Genomic DNA, 19249 nt, shown 5'->3' on the forward strand with positions numbered 1-19249 from the left:
CCTGTAGCAAGTGGTTCTCAACCACACTTTGGCAAACACTGAGACAAAGGTCTGTGATATTGGACTTATTCATTGAAAAGAAGAGTTTCTAGATTTCTTTGCTTATAAAGGAAGAAACTTTTTTTTTTTTTTAATTTGACAGGTAGAGTTAGAGACAGTGAGAGAGACAGAGAAAAAGTCTTCCTTCCGTTGGTTCACTCCCCAATTGGCTGCTACGGCCGGAGCTGCACTGGCCAGGAGCCAGGTGCTTCTTCCTGGTCTCCCATGTGGGTACAGGGGCCCAAGCTCTTGGGCCATCCTCCACTGCCTTCCCAGGCCACAGCAGAGAGCTGGACTGGAAGAGGAACAACCTGGACTAGAACCTGGCGCCCATATGGGATGCTGGCGCTGCAGGCAGAGGATTAACCAAGTGAGCCACGGCGCCGGCCCCAGGAAGAAACTTTTTGAAGGTGATTTTTCTGAGTACATGGATAGGTAGTAGCGAAGACTAAAAAGTATCATTTGGGTTAGGAAATCCCTTCTAGAAACTATTTGATTCTGTCACTTTCCCTCCTCTCAACTTTACCTTCCCTGATTTCCTTCTTTCCTCTACTCACAATAATTCCATGATTTATGTTTATTTTCCAACTTCTTCAGTATGCAGATGTTCTGTCTTGGTTAACATTACTTTTGAATTCAGAGAAAATTTCCGTAATCAAATCAGGTCTTGATAGTGTCATATGAAGATCAAATACAGCAAAATCATATGTTTATTATTTATGCAGAATATTGACAGCATATGGTCACGATGCTGGGCCTGTTGTAAAGGTTCAATAAATATATTAAAAGAAAGAATATTAACATACTGTTATTTTGCTTTTAATGACTCATTAAAGCTCTAAAACATAGCTTAATGTTGCTTTTAATGGCCAATATATTGTAAAAAAATTGTAAAATATTATTGGGGTATAGGAAATTGACAATTTCTTGTCATAGAGTAATCGCCCAGACTCTGCAAATGCTTTATTAACTCTAATGCATATCATGTTAAGTGGGAAAGCATAATAGTTTACAAGAAGGGTCATAATTGGTCTTTGTAAATAAAATACACATACAATCTTCACAAAGCCACTCCTAGATATATTGACTCTTATACTAAAATGCATAGTGTTTGAGAAGAAAACAATGAGCACTGTGCTCAGAAGACAGGCACAGTCAAGTTCAGTTTCATAGGGCTGTCTCGCAGAGATCAATACTTGCAGAGAATTCCTGCAGACTGCCATAAAGTTTCAGAGACTTCTCATGGAGGAGAAGTGTTTCTTCAAGATTACTTCCACGGATGTTCTGGGCATTAAAATGATTTAGATTACAATATCTAAAAAAGAAAGAAAGAAAGATTTTCTTAGGACCAGATGTAGATGAACTGATAAATCATTTGCTTTCCTCCTGTGCTTGTCTACCTTTTATGATGGGCTCATAGATACTGGCACAACAGTGATGGTTATTTAAGAGCGCTGCTCACCAGGGCAGTCTGTACAACTGGACAAAGGGTTTTAGGACATATTAAGGTGTTTCATAAGGACCCTTAGAGGGTGCTCTTTTAAAACTTGCAGAGACTGTCATTTCCTTCCTTCCCTCCCTCCCTCCCTTCCTTTCTTTCTTTCTTTCTTTCTTTCTTTCTTTCTTTCTTTCTTTCTTTCTTTCTTTCTTTCTTTCTTTCTGAGAGAGAGCTCCCTCACCCACGGGATCACTTTCCAGGTGTCTGCCACAACCACAGCTGGACCAGGCTGAATGAAACCAGGAGATAGGGAATTCAGTTCAGGTCTCCCACTTGGATAGTAGGAACCCTAGTACTTGAGCCTTCACCTGCTGCCTCCCTGGGGTGTGCATCAAAAAGAGGAGCCAGCACTGGAACCCAGGTGCTCCACTATGGTATGCAGGTGACCCAAACAACATCTTTTTTTTTTTTTTTTTAATCTTTTATTTAATGAATATAAATTTCCAAAGTACGACTCATGTGTTACAATGGCTTCCCCCCCATACCGTCCCTCCCACCCACAACCCTCCCCTTTCCCACTCCCTCTCCCCTTCCATTCACATCAAGATTCATTTTCGATTATCTTAATATACAGAAGATCAGCTTAGTATACCTTAAGTAAGTATTTCAACAGTTTGCTCCCACACAGAAACATAAAGTGAAAAATAATAGATAATTTTTTTTAAATGATGATGAAATCAGATCAGACCTATTGTCATGTTTAATCCCAGTGAGAGTCAAGTTGGGAATTGATAATTTCTTTCTTTTCTTTTTTTTTTTTTTTTTTTTTACAGAAGATCAGTTTAGTGTACATTAAGTAAAGATTTCAGTCGTTTGCACCCCCATAGAAACACAAAGTGAAATATACTGTTTGAGTACTTGTTATAGCATTAAGCCTCAGTGTACAGCACATTAAGGACAGAGATCCTACATGAGGAGTAAGTGCACAGTGACTCCTGTTGTTGACTTTACCAATTGACACTCCTGTTTATGGCATCAGTAATCTCCCTATGCACCAGTTATGAGTTTCCAAGGCTATGGAAGCCCCTTGAGTTCTCCGACTCTTATCTTGTTTAGACACGGTCATAGTCAAAGTGGAGGTTCTCTCCTCCCTTCAGAGAAAGGCACCTCCCTCTTTGAAGACCTGTTCTTTCCACTGGGATCTCACTCACAGAGATCTTTTTGCCAGAGTGTCTTGGCTTTCCATGCCTGAAATACTCTCATGGGCTTTTCAGCCAGATCCGAGTGCCTTTAGGGTTGATTCTGAGGCCAGAGTGCTATTTAGGACATCCGCCATTCTATGAGTCTGCTGAGTATCTCACTTCCCATGTTGGATCACTCTCCCCTTTATTTATTCTATCGGTTGGTGTTAGCAGATACTAGACTTGTTTATGTGCTCCCTTTGACTCTTAGTCCTTTCATTATGATCAATTGTGAACTGAAATTGATCACTTGCAGTAGTGAGATGGCATTGGCACATGCCATCTTAATTGTTATGCCAATGCCTGCTCTGTGGATCTCTGCTGACAGTGAGAGGCTATGGAAAGTCATAAACTTTATTGACTTCACAGAGTTCATGGCAGATGGGACTCCCAACAGGGTATGTGATGCCCCAGGGATTTTGAATTTGGTGCTGAGACTAAGTGGAAAACATTGTGGAAGAATCCCGGAATATATTTCTGGAATGCGCACTGTCCAGCCTTGATCTCCTTACAAAATAGCACCTTTTCTGAGTGTCTTCTAGGTACCAGGCACCATGCTGGGATAGGGATGGAATCTTCTCCATTTCATAGACTGGGAAGTAGAGGTTCCAAGAGGTTAAATAGCTTGCTTAGTGCTAATATAAATAGTAGTTAGAAGATCATGTTTGGAATGAGAACTCAATCATTCTGAATCCTGGCTTTTTCCTTCTATGGCTTGCTGACTCCAAAGTTAAATTATTTTCTTAAACACTTTTGGATAAGCTCTGGGAGGGTAGGAATTTGAGAATACTTTATTCACTGTTGTATTCCCAGTACCCAGATCAGTGTCTGATACATAGCAGTTGTTCAATAAATACCTGCAGAATGAGCAAATAAATATGGGCTACAAGTTCAGTTTTATCAAATACACATGAGTTTGTGTGGTCCGACATTTGTTGTTGATTTGTGAAGGTTTCAAAAATTAATTTTACCTTGTTTTCCTTCTCAATATATTGTTCAAAGCAGCTGTAAGAAAATGAATACTGCCTGAATAACTCCAGTCGTTTGTCTCTGATTTATGTCACTTTCAATAATTGTTACAGTTTATGCACAAAAGATTACTGGTATCATTGAAAAAATAAGTTCTATGACATCAACTTTATAAGATGTGTTTTACTACACTGGAGGAACAGTAATATTGTAAAAACAGTCTTGCCTGAAACATTTGTAACTTCTTTATCTTTTAGCATCCAGTGTGGGATTCATATTTCTATTAAGCAGTTTATATGTGTTTCCCTAAGACTTTCCAGCAAGAAGAAGGCATTTTATCTGCCTACTTCTTTCATCCCCAAGCTGGAGAGCTTTGAGTATGGCATGCCACTATTGCACTGTTTCAGATTTTTTTTTTATAATTTATTCAAGTACTTGAGCTGTCACCTGCTGCTTTCCAGGGTTTGTATTAGCAGGAAACTGAATGAGAAGCACAGCAGCAGGGACTTGAATCAAGCACTCTGTTATGGGATGTGGGTGTCCCAAGTGGTGATTTAGTCACCGCTCCACACCCTCATTCCAATTTCAGATTTGATATGGGAGGACTACAATAGAGAGAGAATTTGGGGCTGATTGTTCTGTAAACTTGAGAGGTAAGTCTGGCCTGACATGAGTAATTCTGAATTACTCTGCTGGAGATTTGATGTGATATTCTAGTTATTATGACAGGATTGATTTCTTTGGTTCTAGGATTTACACTTATATTGTAGCATATTAATATGAGGGTACTTAAAATGCTAATGGAAAACAGAAATAAAGGATGTTATTTTGGGGCAAAAAAACCCTCTAACTCCTTACATAAGGAAGATCTTTAAAAAAGTTCATGGAAACTGTGTTTATGGAAACATTTCATGGATTTCAAAAATTTTTGGCATCAAAATAAGCATCTTTTAATTACATTTTCCATGATATTTTGGAAGTACTTTCATATTTAAGCTTGATGGTGAGGGTGCCTTTGGCTGCTATTACAGACCTAATATTACTTGGATGTTGGTGAGTTTCTATCGTAATTAATCCACTTTCCTCAAGATTTTGGAGACAAATATAATTCAAGACTGTCCTATTCTTGATAGATTTGCCACCGTTACCTGGCACTGAAATCAAAGGGTTGATAAAAGTTGGACTATTATTGAATGTGTACTGAGATAAAATGCTATTTGACTTATTAAAAATACATTTCAACAATGCTGTCCTTGGGTCTGTGGTGCTTTGTTCTGTTTCTTTGCACACTTACAAGTATTACTCATTAGTGTTTGAAAATAGCAAACACTATAGAAATAAATCTGAATTATGTGTTCCTTAGTTCTGATGCTGATTTAGTCCCTTAGATGCCAGAATTCTTTTTTGTCTTAATCTTCTGACTTGGCCTGTCCCCAGTGCCCATGAGTCCCGAAGGCTACATGTTCCTTTGCAATCATGTAGTTGGTTCTAGCTACTGAATCTCTAGAAGCAAATGTTCCAGACTCTTTTTTTTTTTTTAATTTGTGACATTCGTCTCTTCCTGTGTGTTGCTTATCAATGAGTGGCACCAAGCATGATTACTTTAGCTGAGGAGTCTAATTTTCTTCCCACTTACCAGACCTAGGGATTGTTAGAAAGAAAGTACAGGGTTCTTCCATAGCATTTATAAGCAGCACAGTATAGGAGCAGATGAGCATGGACTTAAAAGACAAATAAATATGGATTGGAATCCCAGTTGCATGAACTTGGTCAATTTATTTAACTAGCCTTGTACTTTAGTGTTCTTATTTATAAAGTGGAGTGATCATATGTAAGAGGGAGGTGGTGGAGATTAAGTGAGGTTGTTTCTGTGTGTAGCATACTGACCAATACATAGAGGGTATGCAACATGAGAAATTGGTTCTTTTCCTACCTGATTTCTTTCTCTCTGCCTCTCTTTATTCCTTTCCTAAAAAGTATGCAGGAGAGAAGAAAGTGGAAAGGTTAAGGAGAAAATGTGAAAAGAATCAGATTTATTTCTGAATCAATTCTGTTATTTCATCCCTGTTGTTTTCCTAGTTTAAATGAAGCTTTAAAATAATGAGATTGGCTTTAGGGAAGTTAAATAAGTGAAGGATTAATTTGATAACATATACTTTGGATGGTAATAAATGTAAAAATCCAGGAATCTGTGAAGGCTTTAATTTTGTCATCCATTCTAACCAGCATGGATTCGAGAGGTCTCTCTCATATTGGAGCATTGGTCCATGCCAGCAGGAGCACCAATGGCAGTAAACCTTCACTGACTTTACTGACTGTGCATCCCTCTGATTTACTGTGCTGCCCATGGCATGGCTGATGTTCCAGTAGAGACTGATTAGATGAATAAGAGAATGCTTTAGGCAAAGGGGAAGTGAAAATGAATGGGACAATTCATGACTAAACAATTAAATAGGTAAATAGGTGGAGGACATGAAGAAAAATGAACATCTATTTAGTTCCTGCTGTGTAGTAAGAGACATTGTGCTTGCTCTTTATCCAAATCCATCCCCCTTAAGTCCATAAAAAGTTAGTTCAAGGGTATTTCATAATGTTCATGGGAAAATGCAATCAGAAATAACGTTATTTTCGTGCAAAAAGATTTTGAGATCCTTGCATAGGTTTGTTTCATAATATGCATTTTCCATGAACTTACTGAAGATCCCTTGTGTTATTGTCCTTATTTTAAATATATAACAGTATAGGCTCAGAGAGTTTAGAACATTTGCTTAAATGTGCACAGTCATCCAAGACTATGTCAATAAGAGAGACAGAGAGGGAAAGAGAAAGAGAAAGAGAGATGGGTGGCAATGGATGGATGGTAGATGTGCATATTAAGCCACTGAATGGTCTCAAGTGACTGACTAAGAGATTTTTCACAGTTTGCTATTGACCTTGAAATGGTCACTGCTGATTTAAAGCTCCAAATGTGATCCAAATCTCAAGCATCATTAGATTCCTAGCTATTTGTTTAATGATATTTGCTTTTTAATGGTAGTGACTCATTCATTCTTATTATCAATCTGGTTATTTCTAATTCCAAAGTGTAGTGAAGAAAAAAAAATTTGCTTTAGGACACATTGTGGAGTTGAGTGAAGCACTATTGTATTAGGAGGATCATTTGGAAAGTGAAATCTAAATTGAAATTTCTGGCTGTGAATAATCTGTTAAACTTCTGCACTGTGCTAATTTTTCCAGTCATGGCATGCTGGATTCCTGTTGACTCAGTGATGGTTTATACCAGTATATTTCAGAGACTTGGAAATTTTTTATCTTCCACAAACTTACATACCTTTGTGAAACACTCCGGAATCCCAGGACGTTCAGCAACGTTAATGATGCCAGTAGGAAAAAGAAGCTTTCTAAATTGCCTTTGTTTAATGTGTTTGGAAACCAATTGCCTGTTTGGAACAAATGTAATTGTTATTCAACTGCAGAGTTGCAAGTTTCTGTGAATATTTTATTATTCCACAATTCATAGAGCTTTATTCACTTCAATAATACCCACTAAGCAAAAAAGCTCATCTAGAACTTCATTGTCAAAACTCATTTAATTCTATAATTACTAATAAAATGATAAGCAAAGCACCCCAAATATTTTGGAGATTAAAAACACTTTCTTTGTATAATGTAGGCATGAGAAGAAATGGATTGTAAAAGTAATCTTGCTTATGATGTTCATTTGGAGGAACTGTGTGTTGTTTATCCTCATATTTCTTTTTTTAATTTCTTTTTATTTATTTATTTGACAGATAGAGTTAGATAGTGTGTGTGAGAGAGAGAGAGAGTGAGAGAGAGAAAGGTCTTCCTTCCGTTGGTTCACTCCCCAAATGGCCACTATGGCCGGCGTGCTGTGCCCATCCGAAGCCAGGAGTCAGGTGCTTCCTCCTGGTCTCCCATGGGGTGCAGGGCCCAAGCACTTGGGCCATCCTCCACTGCACTCCCGGGCCACAGCAGAGAGCTGGACTAGAAGAGGAGCAACCTGGACTAGAACCCGGTGCCCATATGGGATGCCGGCGCTGCAAGCAGAGGATTAACCAAGTGAGCCACGGCGCCAGCCCCCAGGAGAAATATCCTCATATTTCTATCATCTAGAGCAGCACCTGGCATGTAGGGATTGTTTGGCAACTATGTGTTGAATAAGTGGAAAGCATTGCCATGATGAGATGGTAGTGTGGTGAGAGAGATAATATATAGAGATGATAGATGTTACATTATTTTCACAACTTAGATATTATTTTATATTAATATCACAAGTCCTACTGGTCAAATTATTTGCAATCTCTGGTTTACATGCAGTTTTTCTTTTGATTGGATGGGTAATCCTTCAATTTAATAATCTCGAATAAAGGACCCCATTTCCTTTGAACGTCAACTGAGTATATATGAAACTATTCAGGATTCCAAGCAATTGCTTCAATTTGCTCCTAAGTTTAGACTTTACTTTGAATCTTTTCTGCAACTCTCTTGCCATACTTATATCTGTACTCAAATCTGTATCTTTACACACACTCAATTTTCTTCAGTGGGTTTTGAGGCATTATTGTTGAATATATTACATAAAGTATAATATATGTTTTATATGCACATTTACTTTTAGGTAGTAATTTAAAAACAGAAATAGAATCTAATATTACCAAATACATTACAGATACATAGTGTTGCAGAATTTTAAAAGGGGAAATTTATAACTTTATTTTTTACAGAAAGAATGTAATTCAGTCGTTGTTCTGGATGGGTAAAATATTTCTAAAAAGTGTTGTGTCTTCTGAAAATAGAAACCAGTTGTCTTTGAACATTCAAATGCCAGGGTGTTGGCATTACCTGGCTTTTTTAAAAGGACATTTCCAACAATATGTGAGGAAAGGAAGTGTGGGATCAGTGCAATCTGTATTTGGGCCGATAGAGTTGATCTTCAGTGCTGTTGGCAACAGGTTGTGAGTTACTTCCAGAACTGGAAAATGGTTCTTGGGCTTTCCCCTGACAATGCATTCTTTTAAGTGGGATTTGAATTAAATGCTGTATTCAAGCTTGATTGTCAGCAAGTGCCTCAGTATGACAGCTGTGATTAATTGTGCCATTGCCCATGGAAAACTCCTTGTCTGCTGTCATTTAACTTCCCAATGACCATTATTAGGGATCAACCATGAAAATTAGCTATGTCCATTACAGTCTGGGACCTATAAATGGAAGCTGGTACTGAGTCTAAAGCTATTTTGTAAGTTTCACTTCCCTATTTTATTAATCTGTGTTCTCTTCCAGTGGAAATTTATGGTCTTATGGCTACCTTCACCTAGAGTTTAGATGAGTAGTTTAACTCAGTGTTTCCCTATGTCTGTTTTTATGTTGCATATGGTATCTTAATGTGTGTGTTTCTATGTGTATGTGAAGAAAACACATGCTTGGAATTGAGTTGGAGGAAATGGGGGAGAAGTCAACATAAGGTGACAAACCTCCCACTTGTTTTTGGGAAGAACTAGACCATACGGCTAAGCCTATTCAAGCAGTCCTATTTTCTTTTTTCTCCTGAATTAATATCCCAGTCGTATTTCTGTCCTTTTCATTTCACATCAGCACTTTGCATGTCATGCGATTATACCATTTTATCACCCGGTTCTCTTGCCAGAGTAAGAGGAGTGTGCATGGAGTATGTGAAGCCTCAGAATTAACATGACATTAATTCTTCTTGGAGCATGAATTTTGGCCCGTAATCAGTAATTGAAAGGACTACCTTTATATTCTAACAAAGTCAGATGAGGGGGAAGAATATAAATTTTGTAAGATCTTTAAAGGTAAAACATAATATTTCTAAGAAATTGTGCAATTACAGCAAATACCAGCCTTCAGGAGACAGAACCAGATCCCCTGAGCATGCCAGCACACTTGCATCTGTCACTGCGGATACCATGGTGGGCACAAATGAGAAGCAGTGTGACTCGGCATATGAAGGTGTGGGGTGACGGCTCAGGAGGATATAATAGAAAGGTTAGAGAAAGGTAGTAGAAATTTGCAGAGATACACAAAACATTCTTGGAGTGCAGTTATTTTAAAAATCAAATGAGAGATCACCATAGCACCTATTCAAGCTCCCGGTAATTTTCTTATATTCCTTCTTAAATATCATTTTCAGTGTTAATCTTTCTACCCAATGCCAATCTTCCTCTTATTCTCATATTTCTATCTTATTTAACAGCATCTGAGTTTTTAGCATGAGGAAAATACTAGTATGAAATTTGACAGAAATTCTTCATGAATTGGAATTTGCTTTATTTATATACAGATTGTATAAAGATATAGCATTGTGTATAACAAGATGTTAGACATTGGAAATACTTTTGACTTCAAATCTTACCTCTATTATTTAACAGTTTTGTTATTGGGCAAATAACTGAGCCACTTGAGCCTCAGTTTCTCTTCTCGAAAATGATGACAACAATAATTCCGTCACTGGGAGTAGAAAAGAGAATGGCTTTCAAGTGTTGGACACAGCGGAAGCACTCCACAAACACTACATGATCACTCCCCTTTAGAGATAACTCACAAAATCACCTAGCCTGAGGTTGATCTTGGGCCCATTTCCTGTCAGGTATTTCTTCATGCTCTGTGTGCCATTTTTTAAATCATTATCCCAGGACTGGTTATAAAATGTTCCATTTAACATTGTCAGTTGACTCAGCTCTTAGGTACTATAACTTTATTTTAGTAGCTTATAAACTTTTATTGTCGTAATTCACATTTGTGCCATTTTTCATCTGACATTTCTAGTAGGGGCATCCTTGCAAAAGGAGACAAAGTGAAGGCATTAGGTCTGCAATGAGCCTAACTAAACTTCCTAGATCTCAGCTTATGTGGACAGGAAGGTTAACAACGTGAGAAAGAACATGTCACATAAAGAGTTTGGGGTCATTCATTATGTGCCATTCTTTAATGCCCATGGTGAAGCCTAGTCAGATACTTTGATAGCTTAACCAGCTAGTTAATAATGAGTACTAGGCTGTGGAGAACAGAGCACTCACAAATATTTGGCATTTTCCAGAATTCCCCCAAATATCTCTTGCTCAGCTAAATTTCTTTATTTATTTGATAAAAATCATTTTTAAAGAAATTTTCGTGTGTCAGGAAATGAGAATGCCAAGATACTTAAGAAAGGGAGTTCATAGATGAGTATGGGACATGCAAATAGTAATTACTCTAGAGTGTTAGATACCTTATAGATATGAAACAAAGTATTTCTAATTATCTTAAATTATCATGATCAGTTTTTAGAGACCAAAGGACTTTAGACTCCCCTAGACCAGCTTTTATTCTGCAGACTAAACAGTGTAAGCACAGAGGGGTAGAGTGAAGCATCACTCAGTAGAACCTTCATCTTCTTACTCTTACAACAAATGTTCCCTCTATAGCCCACCTGTGGGTGCTAATGGACCCATCACTTTTATGACTTAATGACTTCTCAACAGTTCAAGAATGTCTTTGAAATAGCTTACCCAAAGTCCTTCTGAAATACCTAACATAACATCTCTCCTGAAATCCTGGCAGTGACATCCAACCCACTGTGAGAATCTTGGAGTAATTTACAATAAATTGAAGGCTTTTAAAACAGTCCTGAGAACCATATCCTCATATATGGTGACACACGTGGGTGATGATAGTATAAAAAGCACAAAGTTGCTAATGCGAAAGGGAAAGATATCTTATTTATTTCCGATCTTATGCCCTATACTGTGCAGCACAAATTTCGTGTGCAGCCTTGGTATCTCTAAGCCTCCTAGGGCTCCAAAGGCCTAACTCCGTGCTTCCCTGTTCTCACTAGAAATGTTGCCCAGCCAGAGGGAGAGCCTCCTCACCTGACCATTTCCCCTACCACTTAGACCAGCTGTGCTTTACCCAGATATAGACCCAACGGGTTTAACTTCCATGTATCACTCAAGGTTACTGAAATCAAGCACATCCTCCTGAAGGAACCAGGGGCACCACACCCCTTTGTGACTATGAAGGCTGCCACTTAGAAAACCTACTTCTTCATGCCTTTCCTTTTTGCAATGTCCATAGCCCCACATGGCATGCTGAATCTCTGCCTTTTCCAGGCTGTGAGCATACGTGACTGATAAGCTGCTATCAGTCTCATCTGTGCCAGATGCATATTTTCAGCCATCTTCTACTATTTAGAGTGAAGGGGTTACTCCACCACCAATGGGATAGGTAGGCGATGATCAGAACACCACTCAAAGTATAAACCATAGAGAGGGGCTGGCACTGTGCACAGCAGGTTAACACCCTGGCCTGAAGCGCTGGCATCCCATATGGGCACTGGTTCCAGTCCTGGCTGCTCCACTTCCAATCCAGCTCTTTGCTATGGCTTGGGAAAGCAGTGGAAGATGGCCCAAGTGCTTGGGCCCCTGCACCCATGTGGCAGACCTGAAAGAAGCTCCTGGCTCCTGACTTCAGAGAGGCACAGTTCCAGCCATTGCAGCCAACTGGGGAGTGAACCATTGGATGGAAGACCTCTCTTGCTCTTTCTGCCTCTCCTCTCTCTGTGTAACTATGACTTTCAAATAAATAAATCTTAAAAAAAGTATAAACCATAGAGAAAGTGATTTTCACAAAACAAGAATAACTTTAATAAGCAAGATTTGTAATATCTGATATGAATATGTATCATATAATAGTTAAAAGGAATGAGATCCTAAGCTAAACCAAGAGAGAGCTGAAAGGAACAGATTGGAAAGATACCCCTGACATAGTTACAGGGTCTCCTAAAACTAGGGATGTGTTAAATATGTGTCACTGGGGTAGGCTTTGGCCTAGCAGTTATGATCCTGGTTAGGATGTCACATCTCATACCTAGGTTTAACCCCCAGTTCCAGCTCTCATTCCAGATTCCCATCAAGGTCGACCCAAGGAGGCAGCGGTGATTGCTCAAATAGTTGGATCACATGAGAGACCTGGATTGAGATTCTGGCTCCTGGCTCCCACCTGGGCCAGCCTAGCCATTGTGGGCATTTGGGAAGTCAACAAACAGATGGCGGCTCTCTGTGTCTGTGTGTATGTCTGTCTCTCTCTCTTTCCACCCCTCCAATATATACACATACAAATATATGTAGCTACTTAATTTTATTCCATTTATCCTATAGTTATGGAAAACATCAAATTGTGCTGTGAGAGTTGGTTATATGAAGCAAATAAAGGTATTTTTTTATTCACATCAAAACAAAATTCACATGGATGAGAAAATTAAATTCAAATGTTAAATCACTGAAATTCCACAGCAAAGATAAATGCAGTGAAATCAGCACAATGGAAAGGGTTGACAGATTTGATTACAAACTTGAGCAAAACAATCGCATCTATAAAGTTAAATGTTGAGTTGAAACTGGGAAAATGGTTACTAGTAAATGAGTAAATGATAATATCCTTAAAGTATAAGCTACATAAATTGGTAAGGAAACAATGTAAATAAGTCACTAGGGAAGCAGGCAAAGAACAAGACCAAGCCCTTCATTAACAAGATGAAAATTTTAAGAAACATAAAAAATTTCAATTTTACATCCTAAAGACCAGAAATTAAGGTAATAATAAATTATAATATTTTCCAGATTCATCAAGATCAAATTATTATTGTGTTCAAGGATGAAATTAATATCTTGAGACAATATTATCATATGGCATTGACAACATAATGGATGTAATCTTTAGAAACAATTTTGCTTTACTTCTTAATTCCTCATTGAAGGAATAATTTCATTTCCATGATTTCATTCTAAGGAGAGAATAAGTGATGTACTTAAAGATTATACGAAAGAATGTTCTCCTTAGTGCATTTATAATATCGAAAAATTGGAAACAACCTAAGCATTTCATAAGAAGGGACAGGTATATTAAGATATAGATGTCAAAAACTTCATGGAATGTGGAAATAAAAGATAAATTCATTTTGGTGCAAAAAAAAATGAAATCTATCCATTTAAAGAGCCTTCAAAAAGTTCATAAAAATATGTATCATAAAAAACTATGCATGATTTCAAAATAGTTTTGATACTAAAACAAACTTATCTTTTAATTCCATTTTTCAAGAGCATTTTGAAGTATGTATATATATATATAGTGAAATATATACATAATGGTTAAAATTGAGGATTTTAAAAATTCCAAATGGCATGGACATATGCTCAGAATATTAGTTAGGGGATGATAAGATTGGAGATTGATACAAATTTATTGATTGAGCAATCAGCATTGTTTATTCAGAACCTAATTTTGTTTACAATCTGTCCATGCATATATGAATTTTTTTATTTTTATTTTTATTTTTTATTTTTTACTTGACAGGTAGAGTTATAGACAGTGAGAGAGAGAGACAGAAAGGTCTTCCTTCCATTGGTTCACTCCCCAAATGGCCGCCACGGCCGGTGCACTGTGCTGTTCCGAAGCCAGAAGCCAGGTGCTTCCTCCTGGTCTCCCATGCGGTGCAGGGCCCAAACACTTGGGCCATCCTCCACTGACTTCCCAGGCCACAGAAGAGAGCTGGATTAGAAGAGGAGCAACCAGGACTAGAACCCGGTGCCCATAGGGGATGCTGGCGCTGCAGGCGGAGGATTAACCAAGTGAGCCATGGCGCCAGCCGCATATATGAATTTAATACCTGCACTCACATACATATACACACAAATGAAAAAATACTGGGAGAAAATTTACCCAAGTCATAATTTAGACATCATATTTTCAGTCTTTTTCCCCCTTTATCATTTGGATTTCTTTTTATCAAATATTCCCTTTACAGCAAATAAAAATAATAATAATAAAATAAAATGACTTCATCAAATATACTGGAAAAATTTGACTTCCAAAAGCCATGCTTAATTAATTGTAAAACAACAAAAAGGGATGGTTTTTCCACCACCAATTCATCTTCAGCAACTGAACTGATCTTGGCAGCCTTGATACTGTAACTTATTGGAAATTAGCTACTCTCTACAAATTTGTCCTTAGATATCATTGTGGTGCAGTGGATTAATCTGTCTGTGATGCCAGAACAGCCCACCTCTGAACATTGGTTCGAATATCAGCTTCTCTACTTATTAACCAGTTCCCTGCTAATGTGCCTGGAAAAGCAGTGGACTTTGGCCCAAATGCTTGAGTTCCTGCAACTCATGTGGGAGACCTTGATGGAGTTCAAAGATCCTGGCATTGGCCTACCCTAGCTGTTGCAGGTATTTGGGGAATGAACCTGTAGACAGAAGATCTGTCTCTCCCTTCTGTCATTCTGTCTCTCTTCCTCTCTGTCAATCTACATTACAAAAAAGTAAAAAAAAAAAAATAAAATCTTTTTTAAAAAAGAAACAGAACTTGATCTATTAGTTCTGATCTAAATGATCAGAACTAGTCAAGTCTGGACACTCAGATTCACTTAATTCAGTACTAAGTTACTCTAACCCCTGCAGAAACCACAGAGTTATAATTACCTCCAGTATACAGGACTACTGTGTTAAGTGCTACAGTATGTTGCTTGTGATTTGAGACAGATTTCAGCTATCTCTTTTTGGAGGGAGCTGCAAAATCCTTTTTTAACTACCGTTTTGCTTTGAATTAACAGAATTTTGAAAATCTTACAATGTATCTTTTTTAAAAAAGATTTTATTTATTTATTTGAGATGTAGTGTTAACAGAGAGAGGGAGAGACAGAGAGAAAGATCTTCCATCTCCGGTTCACTCTCCAAATGGTTGCAAGGGCCACAGCTGGGTTGATCATTAGCTGGGAGCCAGGAGTCTCCTCCGGGTCTCCCATGAGGGTGCAAGGGCCCAAGCTCTTGGGCCATCTTCTACTGCTTTCCCAGGCCGTAGCAGAGAGCTGGATTGGAAGTGGAGCAACCGTTACTTGAACTGGAGCCCATATGAGATGCTGGTTTTGCAGGCAGAAGCTTAGCCTACTGTGCCACAACATATCTTTTGGAATCACTCTTATTAGATGTTCTTTAAAATTATTTTGTATTGCTGGAAATCTAGCAAATGTCCAAAATTGTTGAGACAAGATTGGAATGGATTTCCACCCAGCCTTATTTTGGGTTCTTCTTTCCCTTCACTGTGAGCTTTGTAGATTTGATTTCCAGTAGTGGAAAGTAAAGAATGTGTAATTAAAAAGATGTTAAGTCAGTCGTACTGCAAGGTGGATTTGCTCCTGGGCCGTGGGAAATAAACTCAGTGTAGTGAAAAAGAGCTTTGGAATCAAGAATTCACCCTTGCTATATTATTTAGGCAACTTTTATGACTTTGTGAGCTCATTTTCTTCCAGTATATGTTGGGGTTACAAATATCTACCCCCAAAGAATTGTTGTGAAGAGTTAATGAAATAATATCTTTGTGAAATGCATAGAGCAAGGTCTGCATATAACTGACACTTAATAAATGTTAATTTCTTTCCTTCCTCCTTTCAGTAACCTGATTTAAATGCTTCATTTGAGATTCATAGCTCTCCTACCTGAGTTAATTTTTAAAACACATTAATTTTCATGATACCTGAAGGAAATAATACCTAACAACTATATTCTAACTTTGACTTTTCGACCATTTTTTTCATTTTTATCTAATAAGAACTCAAATTATTATTACTCTTAATTTACAGACAAGGAATCAGAGGCACAGAGCAGCAGAACTGCTTGCCTAAAGTCATATAAAGGAGACAGAATAAATATTTGTTGAATGAATAGGTGAACTGAGGTTGGGCCCGAGATCCACACGTGCTCAATATTTTACTCTGAATAACAATACCTGCACCACAACTTCAATTTGCATTCCCAGTTCTTGGGAATTGTGGACAAAAATGAAGTCAGGTTGCTATTTCCAGGAAGGGACACTGTGCCTTTCAAAATTGTAGAGAAGGTGCCACGCATTGTGATCTTTGGCATAACAAGCTTTCTTATAAGGGTGAATTCGTTCTCTTGATGAGCACTGGGAGGTAAAAATCCATCAAGATAGTGTGTTCTCATGATGATGTCAATGAATTATCATGGAAATGAGTTTTAGAAGAGAGGCAATGCTTTGTGATAATAGCCCGATAATGCCATTAGCTATGAACTGTAATTGTAATAGCATTAGTCAAATGAATATATCTGATATTAATTTGAGTGTCAAATATTTCTATAAGATTCTTCTTGTTAATTAAACATCAGTTGGCTTTAATAATTCAGTATCTAGCCAATGCCTGCACATAGTAGGAATCCAATATGTATTTGTGGACTGAATTAATAAATCAATCTCTAAGTAGAGTTATTTAATATAATAAAATATTGAGTTTAAATAATTTCATGGATGTAACAGGAGCGGATTTTTGCCCAGGATCTGTTTGTCTGTACAGCCTGTTCTTCATTTGTAACTCCAGTTCGCTAATGGTGTAGATTTATTAATTTCAGAATTTTAGAGGAAAGTCTTTCTCATTTTTAGTATATTTGGAGGGAAATAGCCATTTTCCCCAAATTACTTAATTCAGAAGAACAATTTGTTCTTTTCATCCCATCTCTTGTGGTTTTCCAACCAGTTAGTCTCCCAGACATATTCATGCATGCACTGACCACCTGAGCATCACTGGACAGAATCATGTTTAGGTAGTTTTGTACATTTCTTCATGGTTACCAACTCCAATGTAGCTTTAACATGCCAGCAACCCTAACACCTGTCTTCTGAATCATCTTTCCTGCCCTTGCAGTAATGAATGAAAACCTCTCTCTGCACTTCCCATTCCTCATTTGTGTGCTAATCCCCTTGGCTCTCAGATATGAGGATTTATGAAGAAAATGGAGGGTTTCAAAAGGCCACTCCAGTATCTTTGCAATACCAAAACTACACATCTGTTTGCACCTGTGCCCATCCTCTCCTCTTTCTTTTGTTTCAGTCAGGAAAGAAGCATCAACTCAAGGTGTGACCACGTGGAGAGCAGGCAGCAAGCACACTCCTTGTCTGTCTGCTTCCTGGCTCACACTGTGATCCTTCCCCTGCCTTGTGTTCTGCCATTCACCATCCTCACTTATTAGATAGTCTTCATCACACCCCAATTCACTTTTCTTTACCATTTCTACACTGAAATGACTCCTGTTGAAGCTTTCAGTGTCCATAATGTTGCTAAATCATGTGGACACTTTCTTCATCCTACTGGAGTCCGCAGTGCAATTTACAGAGTTTACCATTCTTGGTGTGAAACAGTCTGCTTTCTGTAGTGAATACGTACATGTGCAAGTAGGTAGAGTCTTCAAAAAGTTCATGAAAAATCTATGTGTAGATTTCAAAATTTTTTGGCATTAAAATAGGCTCATCCTTTAATTCCTTTTTCCATGAAGTTTTGGAAGTACTCTCCTATGTGTGTATGTATGTATGTGTGTATGAGTGTGTGTGTGTGTGTGTGTGTGTGTGTGAAATTCATGGAAAATTCATATTGCCAAAAAACTATGCATGGATTCTAAAAATTTTTGACTCTAAAACAAACATCTACAATTCTATTTTTCCATGAACTTTTTGAGGTATTCCTCTGTGTGTAAAATTCCCTCATGCTCGATCTATCTGGCTGTCACTTTTCTTTTCTGGCACCCATTTCTTTTCCACCCAGCCTCTACTGTTGAGGCTTTTTCAGATCTCAGCCCTGGATTCCCTTTCCTCTTCATTCTTAGAATCCTACTAGGGAGGCTGACGCAGTGGTGTATTTGGCTAGGTCTCCTCCTATGGTGCCAATATCCCACATGGGGGCCAGTTTGTGTCTTGGCTGCTCCTCTTCTGATCTAGCTCTCTGTTATGGCCTGGCAAACCAGTAGCAGTAGAAATGCCCCAAGTGTTTGGGCCCCTGCACCCAGGTAGGAGACCGGAAGACACTCCAGGATTGTGGCTTTCAATCCGCCCAGCTCCTGCTTTTGAGGCCATTTGGGGAGTGAACCAGCAGATAGAAAACCTTTTTGTTCTGCCTCTCCCTCTACCTCTGAAGTAAATAAACAAACCTTTAAAAAATAAAAAAGGAATCCATATTAGGTAGTTTCATTCAGTTCTTTGGTTTCAAATGTTATTTCTGTGCTAGATTCTTATGGTTACATATGTAGCAAATATCCTTTTTCTGGGATCCAGATATGTCTGTCTGAGCACCAGACTTATGTGCTAAAAAGTGAATGAGTGACAAATTTTAAAATCTGTTTTTCTAGTCTTGTCCATTTAGTAAATGGAATCTTTACTGTCCTAGTTGCTCAGGGCAGAATCTGGGAGGCTTCCTTCATATCATCTCCTGAATCCTATTGCCTCTTGACTTTATCAAAGACAACACTAAGTGCTATTGATTCTACCTCTGAAATATGAGTATTGCTTGTATCCATTCACATCTCTCATCTGCCCACTTCCTCTCTGGCTCATCTCTCCTCTCAATTTGCCTGAATTGCTACAGTTGTACCACTTCTGCTTCTCCCACATCATCCTTTTTCCCTTTTAAAGTATACTGCACCCACTGTAATCCTAAAACATCAATAGATTGAGTCATTCACTTTATACCTTTATGATT

The 19249-nt window shown here is 38.1% G+C and overlaps 1 protein-coding gene across 1 annotated transcript in view; it reads right to left on the reverse strand.

Annotated features, from left to right (window-relative positions):
• Positions 1 to 1206: 1206 nt before the first annotated feature.
• Positions 1207 to 19249, reverse strand: part of SLC15A5 (solute carrier family 15 member 5) — a 106472-nt gene continuing 88429 nt past the window's right edge. The window contains exons 8-9 of the mRNA XM_002712626.4: positions 7019 to 7127; positions 1207 to 1354 (exon numbers count right to left, since the gene is read on the reverse strand). Of these exons, the coding sequence (XP_002712672.3) occupies positions 1207 to 1354; positions 7019 to 7127 (257 nt within the window). The remainder of the gene's footprint in view (positions 1355 to 7018; positions 7128 to 19249) is intronic.

Source organism: Oryctolagus cuniculus, chromosome 9 (assembly GCF_051225735.1).
Source record: "Oryctolagus cuniculus isolate XC-2025 breed Fujian yellow rabbit chromosome 9, ASM5122573v1, whole genome shotgun sequence".
NCBI classification, from domain to species: Eukaryota; Metazoa; Chordata; class Mammalia; order Lagomorpha; family Leporidae; genus Oryctolagus; species Oryctolagus cuniculus.